At 37.3% G+C, this 24,304-nt stretch overlaps 1 protein-coding gene across 8 annotated transcripts in view; it reads right to left on the bottom strand.

Annotated features, from left to right (window-relative positions):
- The window catches only part of LOC106075591 (voltage-gated potassium channel subunit beta-2-like), a 74,827-nt gene that overhangs the window by 35,182 nt on the left and 15,341 nt on the right, over positions 1-24,304 (bottom strand). For 2 of the 8 annotated variants that reach the window (XM_056008368.1, XM_056008371.1), the window contains exon 2: positions 11,787-12,159. The exons of 5 other annotated variants lie outside the window; for them this stretch is intronic. In XM_056008368.1, coding sequence (XP_055864343.1) covers positions 11,787-11,806 — 20 coding nt within the window. In that variant the 5' untranslated portion in view covers positions 11,807-12,159. Of the gene's footprint in view, positions 1-11,786; positions 12,160-14,630; positions 14,745-24,304 lie in introns of those variants that run through there. One more of the 8 variants, XM_056008370.1, reaches the window with a different exon arrangement.

Genomic DNA, 24,304 nt, shown 5'->3' with positions numbered 1-24,304 from the left:
GAGGATAGGGTCTCTAGAAACTACTTGATATATAGTTTTCATGAGTAATGATGATAAAATACAAGAGTGGGACATCAAAAAAAAAAAAAAAAAGAAATACTTGTAACAAATACTTTACACCAGTGATGCCCACAATACGGCCCGCGGGCCAGATCCGGCCCGCGACGTGGTTCTATCCAACCCGCCGAAACGTTGACACAACGTGGAGGAAATTCCCCCTCCAAAAAAAAAATAATTGAAAAATGTATCTTTACTACTATAGAGCTTTCATAATTTCTCTGATGTATTGATTGATACCATGACCTTTAATGTTTTAACGTTTATGAACAGGAAATGTAGAATCTACCAGGACCAGTGGGCGGGTCTTTACGTTGTTTTTTTTGTGGAACATAATAATAAGCCAACATCTTTGTTTTATAAAGAAAGTGTGGCTGTTAAAAATACAACATCTACATATATATCAGCATTATAAAATAAATATGGCGGCATCCTTGGTTTGAACCACGAATAAAAGATAGATTCTATTAACTACAACTAGACATTGGAGGGTCGATGGGAACATTCACCAAAAAGGGGACACGAAAATGAGTCGATTTTAAAGACATCTACACTATTACTAACATTTTAAGTAAAGAAACGAATTTTTTTTGTCGCGTAAAAAAAAAAAAAAATCGCCAAATATCACAGGAATGTAGGGTGCTTGTGAAATTGTACAGAACAATTTCATTTAGTTTTTGTAACTTTTCGGTCATGTGGCCCGCGAGACGAGTTTTGGAAATTAAAATGGCCCGCAGGTCGAATTAAGTTGGGCATCACTGCTTTACACAAAGGCATAAAGACTATACAGTATACAAAATACTTGTATGTGCGCACTATAGTGACATAATGTAATAAAATCTAAACAAAAAAGTACAATAAAATATTTAAAAAAAAACAGCTTCCTGTAAATAGTATTATCTATATATATATAATTCTCTTCTTCCCTCAACAGTTTAAACGAGTAGTAAGGAGTAAAGGAAAGATCACTCTGCGGATAGTCCTCGAGAAAACAAGAGGGAGGGGGAGAGAACACGTAGACACAACATAGCAGGGGGCAGGACCGTTGCAATATGACTCTTTTGTTTTTTATTTCTACCTCACGTTAAAAATAGGGGGGGGGGGGGGAGTAATCTACTCTGTAGTAACTATCGAAGCGACAGAGCACGCTCAAGAGTTTCGACACAATGGAAGGATCACTCTTTTATTTTTGCAACTCGGACGGAGGGAGTTATCCTAGGTAATTTAAGAGTGAAAAAAAAAAGACAATTTTCGTCTGTATATTTCAGGAGATTTGTATGAGTTTTCAAAAGATTTTAAATAATTTCCGGATATTTCCAGGACTTTTTCGTATATTTTGCAATTTCAGGAGATTTCCAGGACCTCCTGTTAAATGGACAAGATGCCGCGGGAATTCTTTTATAAAATGGTTTAATTTAATAATTTATACACCTAAAATTAGCGCGGGTCCTATAAAAGTGCTGGGCCCACTGCGGCCGCATAGGTTGCAGTGGCCTAAGGCTGCCTTGCAAAATAGCTGGCATATACTATGCTGCCGGTCGACTAGTGCTAAATGGTCTATCTATATTTTTATAGATCCATGATGTACTCATCGCTTCCATTGTTCATATCTCAGCCCAAAAACATGATGCCAATTTACAATGTTTTGTGGTGTTTTTTTTTCAAAATAGAAACGTACAGTCGTACCCATTAAATAGAAATAGATTTTGATCTGAAACAACCACTTAATGTGACATAGTATTGCTATTTTGGTGGGGACGCGACCCACAGTTTTTTTGTTTTTTTTTCAAAAAACACTTCTTCTCCACTTTCACAGCAGAAGTCGCTATTTCTGCCTGCCACAGCTTCCGGCCACCGACGACCATTTGCCAACTCTGCGAGTTTTCTGAGTGAGTGAGCGTGCGTGTGTGTGTGTCCATGTGTGTAACTGTGTACTCTGTGTGACAATGATGTCACAGAGGTTGTTTTTTTTTTTTCTCTTCCCAGCGTAGGTCGTGGCTACTGAACCGGCCAGTGACATTAATTACTGGGGAAACAAATAGATGTAGCTGGACAATGAACTTGGCGCGTGCTATGAGCTGGTCATGTTTATACAGAAAAAAAAGGACATCTAAGCTATTTTTTTCCTTCCAATTTAAGGTCTGGCTAAGCTAAGCAAATAAATTGTCGGGCAGTTGAGCCAAGAATGAAATACTTTTTTTTTTTGTTATAAACTAAAAAATAAACAAGAAAAAAAGTACTAAACATAAATCAAGAATTTGATGTTTCCTTTTTAGCGGTCCCCGAAAGGGGAATAGACACTATTAATTTTGTGTGGTGTGGTCTGTCTGTCCGTCCGTCCGTCCGTCTAGTTTAGATCTCGTAAACTAGAAAAGATATTGATCATGATATTTTAGACCTTTTAAAGTTCTGATGCAACGGCTACTTTTTTCTTTTCTGAAAGCGAAAGATTTAATTTTTAAAATCAACTATGCAAGCAGTTTTTTTTTTCATAAAAATACTCCATTTTTAGATTTTTTACAACTATTCACTAATAATAGTAACAGACACAAGAGGCTATTTAGTAAGGGAGATGACTATTTACCACATTTTTAACACACAAACGGTTTTAGATTTTTTGTCAAAAAATATTTTTTGTACAAATGTATTACTAAGTTACATAAGTTCTATCATACTAACTACTACATTTATAAAAAAAAAAGTTTACTTTTTTCTTTAAATGAGAAAAAATCTATTTAATATGTATATAAGTGGAGCATCATTTAAAACAAAAATTAATTAGTAGTTTTTCATATTATCACGTGAACAGCAGTGCTACGCTATATCTACTGAACACTGAACTAAAGGAATTGTTTATTTTTTATTACGGAAATGTTTTTTTTCCTTGAGGCAAAACAATTAGATCAATTAGATCATCATTATATAACATCAGTTAGGCCAGGTTCACATCTAGCTTCACCTTCATTTTCACCTATCCCTAGGTCTGCTGGACCGTTGGGGCACCACATAAGATCGGTCAACCTGCTTTCTCCATTCTTCTGTGTCATTTGCCTTTGATAGAAATTCATTCTGATATTCTTTCTGAAAAAATTGAAACCTGCCTGGGTGGACCACTTGGTCGGGAGCCGGTTTTGAGTTTGTGTTTCCACACAAACTTTCTCTGTAATCTTGTTTTAATTTAGATTTGTAAAATGAAAACAAAATCTATTTAATAAATTACTCATTTTTAAACAGTCAACAGCCACTAATTAATGGTGGATTTCTTAACCAAGTCAAAATATCTGGCGGCGGTTAAAGAGTTAACTTAGAACGTAAAACATGCCAGATTTGTACGAGCATCACGCAGGAAAGCAACTAAATAGGTCAACAACTTTTCTCACAGAAATTGTCTCTTTCAATGTAGGTCAAACATAAAACAAGATGGTGGAGTGGAGGGGAAGAAGGAATGAGAGATGCACTGCACACAAAATTGCCTCCCCTTCCCCCCACCCCTTCCCAAAAAAAAACCAGTATGAATGCGCATGCATTTCTTTATTCATTACACAACAACACGCCTTTCTGTCTTCACAATGTTAGGCACTTCCGCGCTGTGTATTATGCTGACAAGTCTAACAGAGGTAACACTCATAGAACGAAATCCAATAACACAGGCCAACAATATAAGTTAGCCGACGCTGATAGTGAATGTCAAACAAACAAGAACCGTCCATAAAAACTGCCCCTCTCTAAAGCCTTCAGAAGTATTCTGTTTACATTTCGCTATTCGACTTCAAATTCCATTCTTGTTTTTACTAGTCGCGTCATTGTCTCTAAGTTAAAACCATAGACATAAATAAATATAGAATGGCCGATTAAAGAGTTTTATGAAACGAAAATTTGTGACTTGCAATTTTGTGTACTTTATTATACAGCATTTATGAGAAGTATAAAAGTTAAGTGTTCATATCTATTTCAGCCATAACCTATATATAGTATTAATTGTAAATAAGGAGGTAGTGTAGTTTTGTTTAATCTCTAAGAATGAAGATCATGCAATTTTTCATAATTCGGAAATCCGAATACAATAGATATACATGTTTTCAAGTTACATGAAGTTACTTCCTTCGGCCAGCCTATATTTATTTATGTCTATGGTTAAAACATTCCATTTCTTTAAATTCTATGAAACAACTATTTCCTAACCGTGCCATAACATCACACGTACTTGTGATAAAATATATAGGTTAGGTAGGTGTGATGTCCAAAACTTTCCAAAGTTAAAACTTAGATCTTTTAGATATATTGGTTCCAAGTTTTGAATAATGTGTAGACTCCATTTTCTCTTGAAATGTTTTATTTCTGCATGCAGCCTCGTTATGGTGGAGATTGTTGGTTGAAAACAGATTTCTATGAGCAGAGTGCGCTAGCTGGTTAGCATATTTTGGGGCCTCGCTATATACGTTGTCCTGGAAACCAAGCATAAAGAGGTGAACGGGAAAAGAAATACCCCCCCCCCGATAAAGTTGTTGTAAATTCGTATAACGTCCCCACAAATAAACTCTGCACTCTATCCGGAAGAAATGAAGAAATTAATTGTAAAATACAATAAATGAGAAATGGACGAGCTCTCATCCAAATCACAAGAAAGATGACGCTTACTATATAAGCTATCCCGACAAGACCAACGTCTAATCTTTCCACTCAGGACCGGACACAACAGAATGCGACAACACATGTACCGGAAGCTCAAAATTGGAACCAGTGAGATCTGCCCATGTGGAGTGTCACCAGAGAATGCCGACCACGTCCTCCAAAACTGCTCTCTCTACCAAGAGGCCCGTATAAGACATTGGCCCCCAAATCACCCCAATAGAAAGAAAACTATATGGAGAGCTCCCTGATTTGGAAACCACTGCGCAGTTCATCTCATGTATTGTCTAGTCATATGAACACTCCAACATAACAATGAGAACGAAGAAGAAGAAAAAGAAGAAGTGTAACATTCTTTAACATTGTCTGTGTAACGTCTTTAACTTTGTCTGTGTAACGTCTTTAACTTTGTCTGTGTAACGTCTTTAGCATTGCCTGTGTAACGTCTTTAACATTGTCTGTGTGACGTCTTTAACTTTGTGTAACGTCTTTAGCATTGTCTGTTTGTCTGTGTAACGTCTTTAACATTGTCTGTTTGTTGTGCAGCGTCTTTAACTTTGTCAGTGTAATGTCTTTAACATTGTCTGTTTGTTGTGCAGCATCTTTAACTTTGTCAGTGTAATGTCTTTAACATTGTCTGTTTGTCGTGTAAAGTCTAGATTAATTCCTCAGGTTTCTTGCTAGACACATTTATCATCTCTCCCAAACAGCCAATCAAACCCACAAGTCCACAAGGTCCAGTCAATAACATTTAGGCTACTGGTTTAACGTTAGTCATTACATACACAGGCCAGTGAGGTCAATAAGTTCAGACATTGCATAATTAGGTCTTCAGGTCAGCGAGTTTATAAATAGGTCAGTGAGGTCAACAAGGTCTGTCGGTACACACCTGGCCGATCAAACAAGCTCGGTTTCTGTCATCACGCCTAGACCATTCTGTATAACGACTGATCTCGATCAGATCACTTACGGCACCTATGTCAGGAGTCTGAACTTTCATTTATGTTTTTAGTCTGACATTTTTTTTAGTCTGTCACTTTTTTCCCAGCCTGGAAAAAACTTGTTGTTTTTTTTTGCTGTGGGTGACTTTTTTCCAGTCACCCAATATGGATGCTCTCTTCAGTCATAAACAAAACGAATTTATTGTTTCTTAAAAGCTTTTTACTTTTTTTTTCGTTTGTGATTTTTAAAAGAAGTAAGAAAATAAACATATAGTAATAAGATAAAAATAAACAAGTAAAACCCAGAATCCTCAGAGGGTCAACCGGTTTTTCCGCAAAGCCACAAGGAGAAGTGGCGATGACCTAACAATAGTATGACAGCCTTACCAGGACGGTCGACTAGGGACAGACTCCCCAATATGTGACAATGACCACTTCTGTCCGGATCTCTAGCCAGACGTAACCCAGTACACTACTGTCCCCGACATCGGAAATCGATATATAGGTCAGTCTAATTTTAGCTTAGCAAACTTCAAAATATATCGAAGGTTTCTTTTTCAAGTTTTATTTTTGTAAAAGGGTGTCTGTGTGCGTGTGATTCCACATTAAATTGGCAGGTGATTAAAAAAAAGTGTTTTTAATGTGTCATTGTATGACATCATAGATCTACTTTATGTACAAGTGTACAAAGGGAAATAAATTGTAAAATGTTTGACATGTTTCGGATGTTCCTTCAGAGTTGAAGATAATTACTTCCTAGTCCAAACCTCCCGCAGGACGACGGGGGATGGGAGCGGGCAGGGTTTGAACCCGGGACCATCGATAAATCTGAACGACAGTCCAGCGCGCTAACCGCTCGACCAGGCAGCCAAATTCTGAATGTTCAGCAACATTATTTGAAACGAGTGTTATTATTATTATTATTATTATTATTATTATTATTATTATGTAATTCTGTGATGTTTTTGTTGTTTTTTTTAGCAGCTTAGAAGGACTGTACAGGTCCAACATTAAAATATTAGTTTTCAGCTTAATCGGACTAATATTTTTCTTGAAACATAAAAAAAAATAGAAAGAAAGAACAAGGGAATGGCCTGAATTCAAACTCTAGACACCTCAAGCAGACATTCTAACCACTCTGCTAGTGAAGCGTGAATGAAAATAGAAGATTGTATAGTTATCTACTGTTTGTTGTTTCAAACTTACGTTCTCTCCTAATGAACGATACCATCGTTGATTTGACCCCAAAATTAATTTTGGGTTTATAAACGTGTATTTGTGTTTTAAACAAGAGCAAGTCACTCTCCTATAATTCTATACCAAAAGTAACGTTTTCTTATTTAAAATAAAAAAAAAAGACTAATTCAGCTAATACGATCGTATCAGTCAAGCACAATTTCTTTTCATTGTTCGAGATACCAAACAAAATAATTAATTATCAATATTAATATTAATTAACTAATTGGTTAATTTTTTTTTTATTGATTATTGTGCTGTCTGGTGAAAGAAATAATTGTACAAAATTTGAGCTTGAACGTAGATTGGGTGTTGGAAAAATAAAGTGTACAACCGTTTTACCAGATAGAGACATCAGCGGTTCTCAACCTTTTAGGCTCGGAGACCCCTTTTTACCATCCCCCACTCCGCCGCGACCCCCCCCCCCCCCCCGCACACACACACAGCAATAGAAGAGTAGACAATAACAATCCATTTCTTTTCGATGGTCTTATGCGACCCCTGCCAAATCGTCGATTGACCCCCAAAGGGGTCGCGACCCACAGGTTGAGAACCCCTGAGATAGACAGTCAGAGTGAGTTGATATAAGCTTTGTAAAAAAAAAAAGTTCACGTCCATTGATCTCGATATTTTATCATTACTTAGACCTACGTTCTAAATCTCATTTTGGGGTAAATACCAAAATACATCTATTGGGAGATGGTGAGTGATTTGTTTTTTAGGAGACGGTGATTGATTGGTCGTCAGGATCTAGTGACAGGCACGTGATCTTGAGAGTGTGGGAGTGATTTAAGTCAGGCACTGAAACTATCTGGACAAGAGCAGCCTAAGTCTCTAAGAGATAAAAGGACAGACAAACAAAGGTAAAAAGAAGCGTTTTAAAGGAATGAAAAGGGTTCGTCTTTTTTTTCCTTTAAATAAAAACAATCTAGTCGTCAGAAAAATAAAACAAAATATTACAATATCTGTTATATGCATCAAATTATGGACATTTTCTTAGAGTATTGGAATATTTATATAATCAATAAATTTTAAAGAAAGTTTGCTGAGAGGATATTCTCAAACGACTATTTCTATTAATGAATCAGTCTACTTGCATTTTCATCTCAATAGCAATCATTATTATTATTATAGCTTGTATAAAGCGCTACTTTCATGCTTATAGCATGCTTAGAGCGCTATGGTCCAATCTCAGTTGTGGACCAGTGGAGGGAGGGTGTATCTGGGAGAAGGTTTTCCGTGCTGCCTTTATGCGCACAGTAAACACGCTCGAGTCGGGTGTCGAACCTCGACCCCCATTCATAGGTAGCCAAGCCAAGTTTAAGCGTACTTAGCCTCTCGACCACGCTTCCCACAATCATCTATAATAAGACATTGTCTTCGATTCCAAAGATTAATAATGAGTTCAGTATTTAATGTGACCATGCAAACCCAGTCGAGAGATGTATATTTTGTTACATCTTAAGCAGAGAAACCGTTGCCCGCTATTTAAGTTTTCTCTTTGGGTTTCGTATGTATGCTCCGCGACCTTCGTGGATCTCTCCAGCATTCTCTTTCAGAAGGCATATGCTGCCAACTACTAACCTCTATGCCAGTAGGAGCAAGCTGGTGCCGTTAAGCTGTAGTGGCGGTCCTTACACGGACTAGTGGCGGTTGCAGTATATAAATAAGAGGTAAACCTCCCACGGTTTAGCGCTGCTCTCGGACACTTCTAGCGAGCGGGGTCCAGGAACGGGGAAGGCGCGCTGTGTACGTGGTACGGTCTACTTTCTAGCCCAAGTCATAATGGCCGCTACTACCGGGAGCCCCTTAGACAGGACAGGGGTGAAGAGCCCCATGTCCAGGCCTGGTCGTTGGATAAAAGCCTTTCTAACGATAATGGCGCCTTCCCTGAGCTGATGTTTATAGTGCTTCTCGGGAGAACCTCTGTTACGTCGTCCTCTTTTAATTTAAGCTCGCCAAAAAAAGATCGCCTTCGGCATGCGGTTATCCTCCTTGGAAAATAGGTGTCCGTCCCAGCGCAGCTGTCGAAAGGTAAGTAGTGCTTTTACACTGTCCATATATTTGTACAGATATTTTTAAAAGGTTTTTACATGTTTCGGATATTGTACTTTCTTATACTAATGTGCAGTTATATCTTATCTTATATAATACAGACGTTACTCCAAAAAAGAAGATGATTTAGTCATGCATGATAACCAATGACTAACTTAAATTCTGCCAAGTCACTGGTTTTCCTGGCTAGCTCAGGCAACCCTTTCCATTCTCTAATAGCACTAGGGAAGAGGGAGCATTTGTACAAATTTGTTCTAGCATATGGAACGAGGAATGTGCCTTTATCTTTGTGTCTTTATGAGTATTTCATTATATAGTAAATATGGCATTGGCCGCCGTTAGCTAGTTATAAAAAAAAAAAATAACATATCCATGAGGTGTTCGTTTTTTTACTTTCATTTATTCTTATTTTTCACAATTTTATACTGGCGAGAAACATCTTTTTTTTTTCGTTGAGCATTGATTAAAAGATTTTTAAAATGTTGCATTTTTAAAGGTTTTTTTTTTGTTTATTCTTCAGTAAAGTGAGAAGCACAATGAACCAGGGGCGGACTGGCTATATAGGCTTTCGGGCAAATGCCCGGTGGGCCGGTAACCAAATGGGCCTGTAGGGCCATCGAAAGGCATCCTTTTAGGGCCAACTCACTTAGCGATCAAAAAGCAACATAAGGCCTATACTTCAAATAAAGATATAAAGTTCACTGTATGCTTGCGTACAGATATCGATACATTATCAAATTGAACATAATGATTGTGAGGACAGGTATGATTGGAGGCCCATCATATGATATGCAATTTGTGGGCCTCACTGTATAGAAATGCCCGGGCCGATTTTGACACCCAGTCCGCGCCTGCAATGAACCCAAGATTTGACTTCCCTATCAGCATGACTTAGGAACAAACAAACGAAATTAACTCAATTAACATCATGACTTAGACATTGTTGCTTGCGAATCTTGGTTGAAGGAGAAAGGGGAATTAATTCATCAGCTTCCACTTCGCTCTAAAGTTTGTTATCCGCCCTTGGCAGCAAGATCATCCAAGTTACGTTCTATTACAAAGTGTTACAAAAGGGGGGGGGGAATTATAATAAAGACAGAGGGAGAGAGCTCTTCTATGCTGGAAAACAAGAAGACACATTTTGTAGCCCGAAAGTTCATGATAAATTTCTAGAATCACAGACCTATATATATTATATCCAGACTGGAAAATGGAATCACAATCATATCTAAGATTGATCAACTCACAGACCTATATATATATATATATATATATATATATATATATATATATATATATATATATATATATATATATTGTTATGTACGTAACTCTTTTTCAAGCTGTATGGGAAGTCGCCCCAAATCTAGGAAAATCAATCTTTTCTGTCTTAGAAAAGAAATGATCTTTTAGTTTTCAAAGTTTATAAATAATATAAAATCATTTCTATGATTTTCTTTAAAATGGACTATTAATGACAGAACTATATATTTACGCCAATCTATAATAAAAAGCCATTTCCTTTTAGTTTCCATTGAGATAATGTTTCGAGAATCCTAGATCAAAATAATTCACGTCTGTTGATTTTTATCATCTTATGTGCATTTAAATAGACTGATTACCTAGATCTTAGATTATGTATGTAAAAATTGCAAAATAATATTTATGAGACGAGAGTGCTCTTATTTTCGATGTTCAATTACTAGATAGATGTTTGGGACCCCTCAACTCAAGAAAACATTAAGAAACTGGAACAGACACTAAATCGAGCAGTGAGATTTATAACAAACGAATATTCACATTTGACTAGAGTAACACCTTTAGTAAAATCACTAAATTTAGAAAGCCTTCAGGACAGAAGACGCAAAAGTAAAGTAGCAATTATACATAAAACACTAAACCATGATCTTCAAATACAAAACAAAATTTAATAAAATACTCATTCACAAAGACACAAAGATAAAGGCACATTTTCCTCGTCCCATATGCTAGGACTAATTTGTACAAATACTCCTTCTTCCCTTGTGCTATTAGAGCATGGAATGGGTTGCCTGAGCTAGCCAGGAAAACCAGTGACTTGGCAGAATTTAATCGTTGGTTAATATGAATGCATGACGCGTAGGACGTAATCATCTTCTTTTTTGAAGTAACGTCTGTATTGCATAAGATAAGATAAGATCTAGATCTAAACATTAAATTATATGTTATATAGGTTAGGTTTTAAAAACAACAATTTTACTTCTTAAAACTAATTTACAAAACAACCCCTTCTTTCAGCTTTTTTTTTTTTTTTTGAAAATTTTCACATTTTTTGTAGTGTTAAAAAGTCTCCATGTCCAGTCTAGATATAATATATATTGTTATGTGTGTATAATCCATAGACATAAATAAATATAGACTGGCCGATAAAAGAGTTTTATGAAACGAAAATTTGTGACTTGCAATTTTGTGTACTTTATTATACAGCATTTATGAGCAGTGTAGTTTTGTTTAATCTCTAAGACTGAAGATCATGCAGCTTTTCAGAATTCGGAAATCCGACAACAATAGATATACATGTTTTCAAGTTACATGAAGTTACTTCCTTTTTCCAGTCTATATTTATTTATGTCTATGGTATAATCTTAGTCTAAGAGTCCCATCCACAACATTCCCGAATACGACTACATACTCAGAAAGCGACACAGCACCAGTTAGCACTGATCGTGTGCTATGCCATTCTGGTAAATAGAAAAAAAAACGGCGGGTGCCATTCTCTTCTGCATTTTTTAAAAAGAAAAATACAAACGCTAGCAAAAGAATTTCCATATAATGATTAAAACACAATATAACAATAAAGACAGAGAACAAAAAATAAAAAGGCGTTACCTGTAGGTGGGCCGAGCCATCACGTCACAAGATCCTTCCCTTGGTGTCGCCGTGATGTCTGAAGGAAACAGTCTAATGGCTTACAAACACTGATTTTCTAACGCGTCTGCAGAGCATTCATCTCTTGGTGTGGTTTGTATTGCATGAATAGACACTCCACCGGCAGTCTGCGCCTAGTCCCAAGTTTTAGGCCTTTAAGTTTAAAGTTTCTTCGTTGTCGAAACCGATGGGAGATTTTGAAGGTTCACTTGGGTGATTGGATATAAATCAAACATGTTCACATGGTCCAGGCTTCTAGATTTACAGGACATTGCTGCACACGACACACTTGTGAATGGTCTAAATAGGCACATCTTGAACTAAGCGCCATGTTCTAATAATGTTGTATAATTATTTTTTTAATAAGATAGAATAAAATCACACACACAATTAATCTACAATTACACGTAGCCTTTGCTCACTGGCTACAATAGATAGCACTACTGTAGCTTGGGTAGGTAGCCCAATAATTTAACTCTTTCTCTCCGTTATTATTTTACACGTCCTGATGGAATTCAACGTAGGTATCGTAGGTTAGGAGAGAAAGAGTTAATAAATAGTGGGTGAATGAGGTTGCGAAAAGATATTTTTTATATCTTTAAAAAAAATGGGGTATGGAGTGTGTGTGTGTGTTTAGTGTCTGATGTAACTTTGAGTGGATTGGTGAGGTTGGCTGGTTAAAACAAGATAGATGCGGGAAGGCAGACGAGAGAAGGGAAGACGTGTGATTATTGTATTTGTTTGAGAAAAGTAATTTCTACGTAGTTATAAAATATTTTTTAAATCATTAGACATCTTGTAATTAAAAAAAAGAAGCTCCCCATTCAGACCTTGTGATCTATAGGGCAGATGATGTTAAGGTCATCTGTTTCTGTGGCCCACGGTTAACGAGCAGGGTGTCATGTGGCCAGCACAACGACCAACTGCCTTTACTTCCCCCCAAACTAAAGTCAGGTACCCATTAGAGTTGGGTGGGCTCAGGGGTGCCCTGAAAATCCCGAAATTCAAAATCCCAGTTAGCCACCGCCCCCCCCCCTCTTGTAATATCATTTGTATTCTTATATAATTCTGCACCAAGAAAGCTGTTGAATATTTATTTCAAAATAACAATTTAAGCTTTATTCAGACCTGTGTACCAGTTACGTAATATGCCTAGCATTGCCTACAAAGGTAAGTTGGGCCAGAGCTGCAACACATCACTGTTGACAGGAGGTAGGGGACAAAAAGAATGGTTAAAATATTGTCGTCTGACTTATTTTTGTCTACAGTGATCTCCCTTTGATATTTTTTTCCATACTTTTGAATGTTCGCAATTGACCAGTAGGAAATAGAGTACGTAGTCGATCGGTTTATGGCACTCATAATCCCTTGTCCCTATAACTTCCCCACATGGGCGTAGCCAAAATTTTCTTTCGGGGGTCAGCCCCCCCCCCCCCCCCCGCGAAAAATAGAAATTTGTAACCTCTCTTGACTACGCTATTGGAATTAGGTGACTGTAGTTTGCTTTAGATTTTTTATCGAAAAGGGAAGTTTTATCGTCAAAATCATCTGTTGTGGGGTTTTAAACTAAAAAATCTCTGCAGTTTTTTTTTTTTTAATTCAAACCCCCATTTAGCTACGGTCATAGAATTTGGTGACTGTAGAGAGAGGTTTTCAACCTCAAAACTCTCTGTAGGGAGATTTTAAACTCAAAACCATCTGGAGGGGCTTTAAACTTTTTTAAAAAGCCATCTGGAGGAGGGGGGTTTAAACTGAACCCCCCCCCCCAATTAGCTTGGCTACGCTCAACGAATTTTAGTGTGTAATTTGCTTTTTTTTTTTAATATTGAAGAGGTATTTTTTTTTAGCTTCAAACCCCGCTGAATGGGAGTTTAAACTCAAAACCCCTTTGGCTACGCTCATAGAATTTAGAGTTTGTAATTTGCTTTTTTTTATATTGAAGAGGGGGTTTATCGTAAATTTTGGAGGGGGTTTTAAAATAAAAATCTTCCTTAGCTGTGTTCTTGGAATTTGGGAATTGTCGTTTGCATTTTTTTTTGTTTTGTTTTATACAAGAGGGGGATTTAACTGCAAAACCCCCAATTAGGGGTTTTAAAACTCAAAAACCCCCTTAGCTGTGCTGGGGCAAGGGATGGTTTAGTATTAAAATCTCACCTGTGGGGGGGGGGGCGATTTCATTTCGGGGGGGGGGGGGGGAGGGTCTGGCTACGCCCATGCTTCCCCACTTATCTTATTTATACGTAGATAACGCTTAGGCCGGCTAATTGTAATTATTGGGCAGTGTAATACTTCTGTTATAGCAAGTCTCTGGTGAATGTGGGATTTCTTGTATATCTATCAGTTGCCGTTCTTCTGTTTACATGTGTGTGTGTAGCTCGTCATAAGAATGTGTTCACTTCATGTTAGAGACATGCCTTGTGTTAATTCATTCAGTGTATTCAACACATACGATACAGATAAGGTTGTAGATTCAACTGTCTTAATATGTCTATAACTTTGTCAACACGATTTTTTAATTATTTTGTTTTTATTTACTATTAATGAAAATAAAATATATACGAAAGATGTACATATATTTAAAAAAACAAAACAACTACTTTTGAATGAAAGAGAGAGAGAGGGAGAGAGGGTGGAGATAGATAGGAAAAAGAGAACGGAAAATGAAGAGATAGAGCGAGAGAGAGAGAGAGAGAGAGAGAGAGAGTTGGAAAAGAAGGAGGAGGAGGGATAAAGGAGAGACAAAGAGGAGAGAGGGGAAAGCGGAAAGAGAGGAGATTGAGATGACAAAGAAAAATAATGTATTACATTTTAAAATAAAGGCGACGAACTGTCCAAAGAAGCAATATGATTGTCATGTACGTTCCATTGTAGACGACGAAGGCCTGTTGGCCAGTACGCCAGGCGGCATAACTCTCTCCCATTTCTTTCCACTACAGCAGTTTTGCCCACTTGTTCAAAACAAAATGTTCAGTGTATGTCTTTAGTGTGTGTGTGTGTTTATGTTTCTCTAAAACTGTACATGACTTTCTGTTTATGTGTTAGTGTGTTTGGCTGGATACTAGGACAGCTCAGTAGCCTATCTTATCTTATATAATACAGACGTTACTTCAAAAAAACAAGATGATGACGTCCTACGCGTCATGCATTTATTCATACATATTATCCAATGACCTAAATTCTACTATGTTACTGGTTTTCCTGGCTAGCTCAGGCAACCCATTCCATGCTCTTAAAGCGTTTGGTCAGTGCATTTGTACACATTTGTCCTAGCATACGGAACGAGGAATATGCCCTTATAATTGTGTCTTTCTGAGTATTTTATTAGATTTTGTTTTTGTATTTGAAGATTATGGCTCAGTGTTTTATGTATAACTGCTACTTTACTTTTAAGTCTTCTATCCTGGTGGCTTTCTACATTGAGTCATTTTACTAAAGGTGTTACTCTAGTCAAAAGTTTCATTTAGACACAATGATAAGTGTTTTAACGAAGATACCCTTCTAAAATTGTCAAAGAAATATTCCCTTAAGACTGAAGTTCCTTCTTTAGAACGAATAAAAAAAAATACTTGTGACAACCAAACTCTCGTGTCTTAATCTTAGCAAAATAAATTGATCAGCGACCCGCAATTTATTTGTAAAAAAAAATCGATACCTCACCCAGAACACGCTAATCGATACTCTAGTCTAGCCGCATTCTAGAGTGACCTAGATATCAGACAACCAAAAAAACCTGGCTTCTGCCAGAAAATATATACGAAACGAAACAGAAATCTAAGTAATACAATGATATTGAACCTGCACACTGTTTATATATTTTAAAAAGTTTATTACATTTTACATTATGTCGAATCAAATCAAGAATGTTTTTAGTAGGAAAGTTCGTATTTAAATATTTAGAAATATAGCTCTTTTGTCCTAAAAGGAGTTATGTATGAAAAAGAGACACAAAACTACATGAAGAGGCATAAAACTACACGAAGAGGCTCAAAACTACATGAAGAGGCTCAAAACTACACAAAGAGGCTCAAAAATACACAAAGAGGCTCAAAACTACATGAAGAGGCTCAAAACTACACAAAGAGGCTCAAAACTACACGAAGAGGCATAAAACTACACGAAGAGGCTCAAAACTACACGAAGAGGCTCAAAACTACACGAAGAGGCTCAAAACTACACGAAGAGGCTCAAAACTACACGAAGAGGCTCAAAACTACACGAAGAGGCTCAAAACTACAAGAAGAGACACAAAACTACAAAAAGAGGCTCAAAACTACACAAAGAGGCTCAAAACTACACGAAGAGGCTCAAAACTACACGAAGAGACAGAAAACTACACGAAGAGACACAAAACTACACGAAGAGACACAAAACTACACGAAGAGACACAAAACTACACGAAGAGACACAAAACTACACGAAGAGACACAAAACTACACGAAGAGGCTCAAAACTACACGAAGAGACACAAAACTACACGAAGAGGCTCAAAACTACACGAAGAGACACAAAACTACACGAAGAGGCTCAAAACTACACGAAGAGACACAAAAATAAACGAAGAGGCTCAAAACTACATGAAGAGGCTCAAAACTACACGAAGAGACACAAAAATAAACGAAGAGGCTCAAAACTACACGAAGAGACACAAAAATAAACGAAGAGGCTCAAAACTACACGAAGAGGCTCAAAACTACATGAAGAGGCTCAAAACTACACGAAGAGGCTCAAAACTACACGAAGAGGCTCAAAACTACATGAAGAGGCTCAAAACTACACGAAGAGGCTCAAAACTACACGAAGAGGCTCAAAACTACACGAAGAGACACAAAAATAAACGAAGAGGCTCAAAACTACACGAAGAGACACAAAAATAAACGAAGAGGCTCAAAACTACACGAAGAGGCTCAAAACTACACGAAGAGACACAAAACTACACAAAGAGGCTCAAAACTACATGAAGAGGCTCAAAACTACACGAAGAGGCTCAAAACTACACGAAGAGGCTCAAAACTACATGAAGAGGCTCAAAACTACACGAAGAGGCTCAAAACTACACGAAGAGGCTCAAAACTACACGAAGAGGCTCAAAACTACAGTGCAAAGCCCTCAGCCCCTCTGGAGGATAGAGATAGCTAAGTGACTTTATAAGTATTTTAGATATACGTCACTAACCATTCCGTTCATATACGGCCATGTTGATTTCAATTATTATCGGGAATTTTCTCGATAAGTTAGCCAATGTCAAGCACGCTAAATCAAACTTCAGTGTTGCCAACTTAAATGAAACTAAAATTGAGCTACAACGAAAAAAACGCTTAGAACACCGGTTCTCAACCTTTTAAGCTCGGCGACCCCTTTTTACAATCCCCCACTCTGCCGCGACCCCCCTCACACACACACACACACACAGCAATAGAAGAATAGACAAAATGCAATCCATATTTTCGATGGTCTTAGGCGACCCCTGACAAATTGTCAATCGACCCCTCAAGGGGTCGCGACCCACAGGTTGAGAACCCCTGGCTTAGAAAATTTTGCACTTGCATAGCTAAAAAAAAAAAATGGCGCAAAAGTTAATCAACTGGGAAAAAAATGATTAGTTTATCAACATTTCTTTTCTTCTTTACACGGATATACCAAAAATTAAGAATAATGAAAATCTCGTTGATAACGTTAAAATATTAAGATATGGTCGACACATTTTGTCTGCGGTGTCTTTGACACAGATGTTGGAATGTCTTCATCATGAAACTCCATGTGATTATGGGCTTGAAGGACTCTATTCCCTTGCATAATGCCTGCGGGCTGATACTAGATATCTAGATTGCCAGGAAGATCTGCGTGTGTAAAATGTCGGGATGTCGCATGGTGATCACGTGACCACTTATACTTCTTTCATTGAGAATACAAGCAAAAGTGAAAGGGACATTTACTAGTCCAGCGGTGAGCAAAGTAGGCCTACTTGCATAATGCCTGCGGGCTGATATTAGATTGCCAGGAAGATCTGCGTGCGTCAAATGTCGGAATATCGCATGGTGATCACGTGACCACTTATACTTCTTTCATTGAGAATACAAACAAGAGTGAAAGTGACATTTACTACTCCAGCGGTGAGCAAAATACTACGCTAGAACTATATATAAGAAAGCTGTGAATATTTTGTTTAAAAATAAAAAGTTGAGCTTTATTCAGACTTCTGTGCAAGTTACGTAATAGGCCTACAAAGTTGGACCATCTCTGGAGCTGTAACACAACACAGCCCTCTATTGACAGACAGGAGGAAGGGAACAAAAAGAATGGTTAAAATATTGTCGTCTGACTTATTTTGTGTCTTCAGTGATCTCCCTTTGAATGTCATTAGCGCTGCTTTTGTATGTTTAAATATGTTTGCATCATTCACTTTCATAGACCCACTGAAGTGGGCGACTGCTGTCAATCAAAACAAGAACAGAGAGGTACAAAAACTCGTTCGTACCTCACTCGGTCAGACTCTATCACCGCAACTCATTGATCAGGGAACATGAAATGCACCAAGATACCTGTGTGTAGTCGCTGAATGAACTCTTTATGTTGTCTGTTGTATTTATGTGTATTTTTCTGTTGTGTTGTCTTTATATGAGAAAAGAGTCCTTGTAATCACAACAAATTTCCGTAAGGATCAATAAAGCAGTCTTAGTCTTAGTTTACAGTCAGCATAAATGAAAAGGTTAGTCAGGCCAAGGTTCATGTCAGGTCAGACATGTGGTTTTATGTTGGTCAAACTGGTGGACCACTTTAAAAGGAAACTGCGATGGTTTTGAGAAATTTCGATAAAATATGTTTTTTTGATTTACAGAAAATGAATAAATTATTATTTTTTATTTTATTTTCAATAATAACTTAGTAATTGATGCTTTTCCTGACGTAATTTTTCTGCGCACCAAAACCGGTCAGATTTTTACCGGGTGTCTATATGACGTCACACAACCCTATTAAATAAATCAATATATATATATTGACTTACTCTATAACGGAAAACCATACAGTAAAGTTTACAATCTCGTTAAAGAAACATATCGAGGTCTACGCAGTAAGAGTAGTAACCATGTCAGTGTGTATTTTCTCACCTGACCACTCAACACACAACAAACACTGTCCCTTGCTAGTCTTGTCATAACATGTAGCCTAGGCTAGCCGTACACTGACCAGTTTGTTAGAATCAGTCAATCACACGAATTATTTACCTTTTTTGGGATAGGGAGGGCTGTAGATGAAAATAGTTTTTTTTTCTCGAGTTGGTTATCCTAATGCTTTTAGATCTATCTATATATAACTGTACCATAGCTATATATAACACTAAATTTAGAAAGCCTTCAGAATAGAAGGCTTAAAAGTAAAGTAGCAATTATACATAAAACACATAATCTTCAAATACACAAGCAAAATTTATTAAAATACTCAGAAAGACACAAAGATAAAGGCACATTTCTCGATCCATATGCTAGGACAAATTTGTACAAATACTCTTTCTTCCCTAGCGCTATTAGAGCATGGAATGGGTTGCCTGAGCTAGCCAGGAGAACCAGTGACTTGGCAGAATTTAGGTCATTGGTTAATATGTATGACTAAATACATGACGCTTAGGACGTAATCATCTTCTTTTTTGAAGGAACGTCTGATAAGATATAATATGGACTACACAGCCACTAAGCCTAACAGCCACTGTAAGAAGCGATACGATTGGTTAGATCTAGATTGGATTTCAGTATTGTTAACGGAAGCAACATATGCCTAACATAAAAAAAAAACTTTTATTTTTAAATGTCAAGAATTTACCGGTACTGACTTATTTATTAAATATAAATGTTTCTAAGCATTTAAATATAAAAAAACAGGTAAAATGTTTACTATAACAACTTTTTACGCAGAATTTAAATATGTAAATTGCTCAAATTTGAAAAAAAAAATATCGGAGTTTCCCTTTAAATTCGTCTGTGTATCGGCTGAGGGCCAAACATTAGCTTACTGTGATAAGTGCAGATCTGACAGCTATATACATCATACACGTAAAATCGCAAACTACCAGTAGTTTATAAATGGAACTCTGGCTGTGTGGAAAGCGCATGTTGAGTGGCTCTGTTACAGAAGACGCCACGGATCAAAGACATTAAGATGCCAGTAGGCCACTACACTTATTTTTGACTATGTGGGTTAACTAAACAGCGGAATGACGTCATCAAATCAAGTGGAGCTTTTTTTTTAAAGCTAGTCAAGAAAACACGTGACTTATCCATGCTTTTTTTTTCCTCCGATTTTACGTTTTGGCTGTTAATTTGTAAGTCGTGGGTTTAGAGAGTTAGTTGCAGTAGAATTAAAACTTTGGAATACGAATTATGCTTAGATAGCAAAGGGGCAATTATTATGTTTTCAAGTCAAATGTCTGGCATCAATCATCCTTCTAATTCTCTATATCTCTATATTCTCTGCAATCATTGGCCGTATTGCAGGTGACGAAAATCTGTACCATTCAACAATTAACACTTTGTACCAATGGTGTATAGATAACTTTCTAATTTTAAATGTTCAGAAAACTAAAGAAATGATAATAGAGTTAAGGAAACATATATGCCATCCTTCAGAAATTCAGATAAACAACCAAACCGTAGAATAAGTGCAAGAATATAAATACCTAGGTACAACCATCAACAACAAACTGAAATGGAGTGAACACTGTCAAAACCTTTACACCAAAATTCAACAACGACCCTACTATCTTAGAAAGCAAGGACATCTAACATCAACAAAACAATAATTAAACTTTTCTATACAGCAACCATCAGCAGTCTAATTAACTTTGCCATCACCTGCTGGTATGGTAATACTTCACTGGCACAAAGACATAGACTAAATAAACTAATTAAAAAAAGCATCGTATATCACTCGAACACAGCTACCATCTCTTGAAGAGCTTTTTCATAAAAGATGCCTTTCCAAAACACTCACGATTCTTAAAGATAACCTGCACCCATTAAACCACTGTTCATCAGATCTGAACGAAGTGGTCATCTCCTTTCCATTGGGACTAAAACAGTAAGATTTAAAAACTCCTTTATCCCACTTTCGGTCAGAGTGTTACAAGATCATCTGTCGTCATTGAGAAGTACATAGAAGTCAAACTCATAAAGCGCTGGTTTTGAGTGTGTATGTGTTTCATGTGTGAATGTTGTTCGTATTTGCATCTATATTGTTATTGTACAGTAGTTACGCTGAGGTTGTCAATTGTAGTCAAACTGAATTTCCATTTGATCTCGTATGGTATTTACTATTTTGAAATTGTGTGGTGATTATGTCTTGATATTTTCATAAGTTAAATCCGATGACCCAAATTCCTAAGTACGCTTCGGAGTATCAGGTTCATTCCTTAAGTTGTTGGCCTCCTTCAGTCGTAGAACGACTATGGTTCATCTCGAACACTTTTTACTATGACTGTGGAGACATATTTTAGAGAGACACTGCCGTCCACAAATATCGCAGGTTAATGTGGCTTTCGCTTTGGGGGTAGAGGAGTTGGCCATTTTACGCATGGTACGCTTTTCTTCCAGAGCTGAGGCCCATGTTTTTTCGGTGTCCATTGCTTTCTTGGTCAGTGTCTCTCTCCAGTAGAAATCATGATAAGACTGCACAAACATTATTCCCACACAAAATAACCATTTCTCTAGCAGACTTAATAAAAGTAGACTTAACATGAAGCATACAACTTATAAACAGACTCTGCCTATTGTCTTCTGTAATCTGAAAATTAAAGAGTCCAACAGTCAAGAACGAATACCTTCCCTTGGAACTATCCCTGTTAATTTTTAACTCCCTTTGCTGATTTGAGTAGGGTACTATTGGAAAATAGCCGATGATTCTCTAAATGTAAACATGCTATTTATTGCTTATACAAAAAAAACTTGACCTTGACACTTATTAGTAATTAGTTATATGATTTTCGGATCTTAACTTTGGTAGGGGAGCTAAATCTTGCAGTATCTATCAACAGTGATTGTGAGGTGCTTTCCTTTGTGTACGCTTTTTTTTTTTATTTTGCTTGTCATATTCTGAAAAATAATGTCCATTCGCTAGCCAGTGTTTGTCCATTCGCTAGCCAGTGCTTGTGCTGGACAGACCAGTGGATGACCTGACAGCAGACGATGTGTACGCATGGATAATTTATGAGACATGACACGTGAGTGTAAAACGAGCTTGACACCTCGGATCTCTGACCTATACACAAAGCATGGATTGCTTTCGGCTAAATCGCACAAACCATTGTTCATCTATTAGCCCATCGAGTGTAATTTGTAAGATGGCGTTTATCAATGAATTAAGAATATAAAACTAAAATGTTATTTAACCTTGGTTAGGCCAATAATAGAATATGCATCCTCTGTTTGGGACCCCTCAACTCAAGAAAACATTAAGAAACTGGAACAGACACAAAAAAGAGCAGTAATATTCATAACAAACGAATATTCACATTCGACAAGAGTAACACCTTTAGTAAAATCACTAAATTTAGAAAGCTTTGAGGATAGAAGACTTAAAAGTAAAGTAGCAATTATACATAAAACACTGAACCATAATCTTCAAATACAAAAACAAAATTTAATAAAATACTCAGAAAGACACACAGATAAAGGCCCATTCCTCGTCCCATATGCTAGGACAAATTTGTACAAATGCTCCTTCTTCCCTAGTGCTTTAAGAGCATGGCATGGGTTGCCTGAGCTAGCCATGAAAACCAGTGACTTGGCAAAATTTAGGTCATTGGTTAATATGCATGACTAAATGCATGACGCGTATGACGTAATCATCTTCTTTTTTGAAGTAACGTCTGTATCATATAAGATAAGCTGATAAGAACTGAGACAAACACTCAATCAGTCCTGGTGTATGGGGAAAACGCCAATAATATATTGTCTAATCAGCAAACAGAGAGTTAAAGCAGCAGGGCCGGCCTTAGGTAATTGGAGGCCCTAAGCGAAGTGCATTTGTTGGCCCAAAAGAAAACAGAAAAAAAAATTAAAAACATACAAATATAATAACGCCATTTCAATGCATGGTTGAAACAATCAATGCTGACGAGTAACGAAATCTTGTAAAGCCCCTCTTTGCATTCTATACTTTTCGTTTACGCTTTGAAGCGCCAGACTCGAAGTAAAGTTTTGACATATTTATCAATAGGTTCTTCTAACATAGGTAGTCTAACAAGTAGATGTAAGCATTCACGAATAAACATTGAGTCATAGTACAGCTAGGCTAGTAGACATAGATCTCTGCTATGTTCGACATTTTATCCTATTTTTATTTTGAAAATGTTTTCCCGTGCGAGGCCCCCATTAATTGAAGGCAATAGGCGGCTGCCTAGTTTGCCTATGCCTAAGACCGGCCCTGGTTAAAGTGTGGGAGGAAATGATTGGGGGTGGGTTTGAATCTAGATCTCATTCTAAACACACACTGGCTCTCATTGCTCTACCATTAGCTAAATTGCTAAATCTTATACACTTTCAAGGACACAAGATTAACGATTGCCAGCTAGCAATGATACATAAAACACCCATTCATCATCATTTAAATCGCTAAATGTTTAAAATGTTTTATATGTTTCGGATGTTCCTTCAGAGTTGAAGATAATTACTTCCTAGTCCAAACCTCCCGCAGGACGACGGGGGATGGGAGCGGGCAGGGTTTGAACCCGGGACCATCGATGAATCTGAACGACAGTCCAGCGTGCAAACCGCACGACCAGGCAGCCATCCTCTCCGTAATCTCTGTTAAGTCTACAAGCCTTGAATACAAACCTAGTGCGAAGATTCAAGAGTTTCGATCTAATTCTTATTAGGTTATTATCACAGACACTGGCTACTTTGTTCCAGTGGCGTAGCTAGGGTGGGAGGAGGAGGAGGAGGGAGAATTTGAAAATCCCTCCCGGGCCCCCTCTTGAAAGGGGTCCTCAAATTAGTGTTTTTTAGATTAAAAGTTTAATATTACACAAAATGTAGGGACCCCCAAAGAGGTCAAGCCCCCCCCCCGGGCCCCAAACGATGGAAAATTCCTAGCTACGCATCTGCTTTGTTCAAAAGTTGGTCCTACACATTGGTTAATCTTCAAACTGTTTCGCAACAAACTACGTCTGCTACCAGAGCATCCGTTTGCCAAAGCAATTTGAGTAGGCCTACCCCATTCATACGTATTTCAATTAGACAGCCATTTTGACAAAACGTTCATAGCTTTTAAAACATCACTCATCTTTCCCTTTCTCATCCCCCTACCCACCCCCCCACCCCCACCCCCACCCCCAAAAAAAAAGTTGTACTTTTATGACTACTATGAGCTAGAAATAAGCCATAGGCTTTCTTTAACCATTTTTTTAGCTCACCTGATATTTCCGGTCTCCTGTACTAGAGTCCTAACGACTAGAGGAGCAGGTAATACTAAGAGTTTAGCTGTGGTCTACT

The sequence above is a fragment of the Biomphalaria glabrata genome, chromosome 13 (genome assembly GCF_947242115.1).
Source record: "Biomphalaria glabrata chromosome 13, xgBioGlab47.1, whole genome shotgun sequence".
Classification (NCBI taxonomy): domain Eukaryota; kingdom Metazoa; phylum Mollusca; class Gastropoda; family Planorbidae; genus Biomphalaria; species Biomphalaria glabrata.
The sequence above is the reverse complement of the archived record's forward strand: the minus strand, read 5'-3'. Positions and strand labels throughout refer to the sequence as shown.